Source organism: Budorcas taxicolor, chromosome 9 (genome assembly GCF_023091745.1).
Source record: "Budorcas taxicolor isolate Tak-1 chromosome 9, Takin1.1, whole genome shotgun sequence".
In the NCBI taxonomy this organism is placed as follows: domain Eukaryota; kingdom Metazoa; phylum Chordata; class Mammalia; order Artiodactyla; family Bovidae; genus Budorcas; species Budorcas taxicolor.
In genome coordinates this window covers 26,031,746-26,036,444 of record NC_068918.1, presented here as the reverse complement: position 1 = coordinate 26,036,444, position 4,699 = coordinate 26,031,746, and the positions used below count along the sequence as shown (strand labels likewise).

Sequence of the window (4,699 nt, the reverse complement as noted above, 5' to 3'; positions counted from 1 at the left end):
GCTAAAAATACTCAGTGATTCACTTATGCAGACCTTGTAGTATTCGTTGCTCTGTCTGCTTCAGAGAATGCAGAAGTATTTATCTCCCAAACCTTCATGTAATAGATGCTGAAAAGCAAGACATTACTGGTAACTGACACTGTGATGTCTGGTATCATTTGCTTCTAGACATTATATTTTAGTCATTTTTTTTAAATTTCCTTTTAGAGCACCACACTATTGTAGGAAAAGAATTTAAGTAGTATTTAGAGAATATCCACTGATTAATTCTTCCAAAAGTCTATCTTAAGCTCATCAACTAAAGAATGAGCCAAAGATGGGACATAGTTAACATAAATGTAACTAAAAATGACTGTGCAATAGAGAACAGTTTTCCACTGAAAACAGTATTCTAGGTAAGTGACAAAAATCAATACACAGCGGTTCAACTACCACCGAAAACAGTGCTGACTGTATAGGAAATACATTTATGAATAAGCATTTGGGTTTCTTATCTACCGTTTTCCAAGCAAAAAATCTTGGAAGGTGCACTATTGCCTTTTTTAAAAGGTTCAACACGATACTGTAACAACTTGATAACTTTAATGATTTTCCAACCATTTATTAGCTTAGACAAAACAGCATTATTTATTTTTATTTTTGGCGAAAACAAGAAACACAGCAGAGTAACAGATTTATTTTTCCTTTTGAACACACAGGAGAAGACTAAAGTACTATCTTTGTTTAGTTTGACAGAACAATTCTACAAGTTAGGAACATAAGATGTCAAGTACAACAGTTATTACTAGACCAAGAAATATCAAGATGACAAAGTTAGGTTTTTCTGTTTGAGAATACTTTCACATGACAGCAACAATTTGCACAATTTCAAAGATCACATTCAAATTATATTTCTAAGAATAGAGTTATATAAGAAGAGAGACCAGAACAAGCTGATATATTTGTGAGTAGTCACAAAAGTTTTCATACTGCACAGGAAACAAGCCTGATATTTTTGCACACATTCTCAATTACAAACAAACAGCAGGCTGTAAATGTCAATTTTGCCAGCAAGCAAATATGGAGAAGAATTAATAGGATTTGACTCAAACACAGTGAAATAAGGAGCATATGCCATTAATTGTCCATATATGCTAGAATACAAAACATTCAGACTTGTATTTGAGTACAAAAATCTACTGGTGAATTCAAGGAGTCAGGAAAAATTGGAGAGAAAACCTAACATCTGCAAGCATCATCTTAAAGCATCAAACGCTTTCATTCTCCCACCTCGCCTGGGAAAAACCACAGGTGCCTCTCATTTTACTGCTGACCCTGCAGTGTTCCAATCTATCCTGTTAGCATTCCCAAGCCCAATCCACAGCAAGCTCATTTGGTTTCCTGGGCTTTCAGTTTCTACAGCCTAGGACACCCTCCCCACAGCTCTGTACAGACATCCTATGGAGCAGACTTCACACACCCCCTTACCCCCGATGAGTGAGTCTCAGCAGCTCCCACAAGGAGACTGCAGCCTGTTCCCTCATTTACTAGGTCAGAAGCAGGGAAGGAAATGCAGAAGCTGTGGACTGAAAGCCAAGAACACCAGGGTGGTAGGATGCAGGCCATGGGAATTCAGGGGAAAAAACAGTACAGAGAACAGGAGTGACCCTCGAAATGCTGCCTTGGTTATTTCTAAGTGATACGAGGCCCCTCAAAAAGCTTCCAAGCTTAGAAAGGTGGAGTGAAACCAAGTTTTTATTACCTTGGATCACAGCCTGCTCTGGGTCTGTCGTGAAGCCCTTCTGTGATCTCCCCTCAGCTTCTTAAGCTAAGGCTCAAGGAAACACACAGAAAGTTTTGGTAAATGGATAAGGAAGAGTACGGGGCTGTCAAAGTGGGCCCCAACGAACGATGTCCATAAGCAGGCAATTCACCCTACAGAGTTCCCTTTGAAATGTTTAGACTTTACTAAAGGAAGTGGGGTGGACACATGAGGGCAGAAGAGGGCAGTAAGAAAGCTGAAGTCCAATGCACGGTATCTTTCTCCTGGACACAAAGGGAAAGCAAAGTAAAAAGCCTGTTTTGCCAGTTTGTTTTCTCAGCTGTAACTGTTTATGAGGAGGAGGATGAGGAAGAGAAAAGGAGGAAAGCAGGAAAGTGAGAGAGAGAAAGATACATAACAGGCCCTACAGACCAGAAATACCTCTTCCTTGGTGTCCCCATCCTGGCAACTTTGTCATGTTTAGAATGGGTGCAGAAGGGGGACATCTAGATTAATGGTGGTTTGTTGGCTAGAGCTCAAAAAGGCTAACTGCTGGAAAGGACCTCCCACCAGCTTTGCTTTAGGCACTGTGATACTATGACTGCCCAACCTGCCTGACAGCCAAGCAGTTTCCAGATAACCATTTGGCAAGCAGGGGGTGGGGGTCAAGTGGGGGATGGTTCCTGTGGGCTATCCAGGAGCTTAAGTCTCCAGATAGTTCCTAAAGAGGCAGGGAATGGTGCCTGTGCAAATCTCATCCAGAAAGCTGAGAGCAGGTTTGGGTGGGCCGCATCACAGGGCTTCATACTCACCACCCCCTGGTCACAATGCAGAGTGACCAAAGGCATAAGATCAACACAACACAGAACACTTCTCATTTGTTACCTCATTCATGCCTAGTAACCACCCACCAGTCAGCTGCTTATTCTGCAAAATAACCAGCAGGGTAGATGGCATGGACCCAGGAAGACAGTTGAAAACCAGTTACTGGTAGCCTGGAATGTTCAGTTTAGGTGATGGCTGGCATCATCTCTATCAGCTTCATCTTGCAGCAGTGAAACTCAAAGATTTGGCCACAGAGTACATGGGTATCAGGACAGTCAGCACAAAGTATGAAGCCCAGCTAAGTAGCTGCAAAAGTATATCAAGCTTTTTCGTGGTAGACAACCGCTTTAACTGGGAGAAGGCTACAGTCAGGGCCCAGAGCATGCAAAAGAAGGCAGTGGGTATCTACAGTATTATGTGCTTGGCATAGAAGCAGTGGAAGGCCATGCACTTGGAACAGTGGAACAGGATGCAGAAGAGCAGGAAGGCCCAGAAGGAGGAGAGCATTGGCATATAAGCAACCATCTTGCCACTGAGTTTTGAGAATTTAGAAGGATCAAAGGACAAAATAATCCAGTGTGAAGAGAAAGTACAGGGAGGACAGCATGCTGTTGGCTAAGCACAGGTATGAGAGGTGGGTGGTAGGGGAACTTGTGCAGGAGCTTCTCTCACAGGGCAGGAGTTAGCCGGACTGGAACCTGAAGGTCCTGGAGCTCTCCACTGGCTGCCTTGCTGGGTCTCGAAATCCTCTGCGGGGCCCATCACCCATCAGGTAGTATTGCAGGGGATTGGGCCACAGTTCTGCTTTGATAATCTCGGCAATCCTGTCGAATTCTAAGAGGCTGTGGTCTGAGAACCAGTTGAAGAAACTGGGAATAGTGTTGCCTTCCCGGTTCCTGTGGATATGGGACTGGGGGTCTTGGCCCCTGTGCCAGCGGATTGGAGTGGAAAGAGACACCACCCGGCCAGAGGATCTGCGCTCATACTCCTTGACAAGCCCCTCGTTTCGGAAGTAGGGGTTGCTCTGAAAGATGAACTTGAATTTGCAGCCTGCTCTGGGGTGTTTAAGCTCCTCCACTTCCAAATTGATCATGTACCTCATCATGTCTTCATCTTGGCCACTGATCATAGGTGACAGCTGCGGGTGGTTGCGAAAGGCAGTGACCCAGAAACCTGGGATATTCTGGATAATGAAACTTCTGCGCTGCATATGGAGCCTCCGCATACGGCCAAACTTGCGCTCCAGCTGAAGGAAAGCTCTGTCAGCCTGGGCATTTACATTTGACAGTTCCTGATCGATGGCCTCCAGCGAATCCATGCAGTTATTGATCTTCGGGGCTCTGGCCCGGGTCTCCTCTTTCGCGCCTCCTACCACCTTTTTTTCCTTCTGCATAACCTTCTTTCCCTCTACCACCGCCTCTGTTACTCCCTCCTTTTCCCCTGCCGCAGAAACAGCGCATTTTTTCGTCATTTCCTTGGCCTTCGCTCTAGGCAACATCTGAGCCCCCAAGCTCCCTGCGCCACAGGCTTCTAGAGCCTTCTCGATTGCAGGGCTGCGTAGCTCTCTACGCTGACAGCCATTTTCCTGGCTATTGTCGGCTCCCCCCGAGGTAGAGGCAGAGGCTGCTTCCAGGCCCTCCGTGGAAGCCGGAGCCTCTTTCTGGCCCGCTTTAGTCGCTACGCGGCCGCGACTCCCAGCAACTCGAAAGCGGAGCGCAAGGCCACAGACCGCGGGGTCCTGGGCCGCGCCTCCCTCTGCGGCAGTCTCCAAGCCGCCCTCACCTGTGTCCGCCATCACCGAGGTCGCCTCGGTTTCCTCGCCCTGACACTGCTTGAGGTCCGGATGTCCCGGGGCATGGTCGGGAGTAGCGGCGCTGCAGGATTTAGCGATAGGGAGGCTGTCGCCCTCATCCAGGCCGCTCATTTTGGCAGAAGTCAGACCTGCAGGAGACCGTCCGCGGTCCTCCGCAGCAGCAGCAGCAGAAGCAGCAGCGATCCGCCCCTCGCACCACCCTTCTTTTCCACTCCGGAGGATGGCTGCTATGGCAACCTGTGACGTCTGGCGGTAGCGTCTTAAAATCGCGCGAGAGTTCGCTGAGCCTTCTGATTCTGCATGTCAGTTAAGTGTATTTG

The 4,699-nt window shown here is 47.1% G+C and overlaps 1 protein-coding gene across 1 annotated transcript; it reads right to left on the bottom strand.

The window, feature by feature from the left end:
• Window positions 1-648: 648 nt before the first annotated feature.
• Window positions 649-4,490, bottom strand: TSPYL4 (TSPY like 4). The gene has a single exon (XM_052645763.1). The coding sequence runs from the start codon at window positions 4,488-4,490 to the stop codon at window positions 3,249-3,251; it is 1,242 nt and encodes a 413-aa protein (XP_052501723.1). The 3' UTR covers window positions 649-3,248.
• Between the last annotated feature and the right edge of the window lie 209 nt (window positions 4,491-4,699).

Coding starts and splice junctions, on each gene's coding strand:
- TSPYL4 (XM_052645763.1), bottom strand. CDS start 4,490: ATGAGCGGCCTGGATGAGGGCGACAGCCTCCCTATCGCTAAATCCTGC.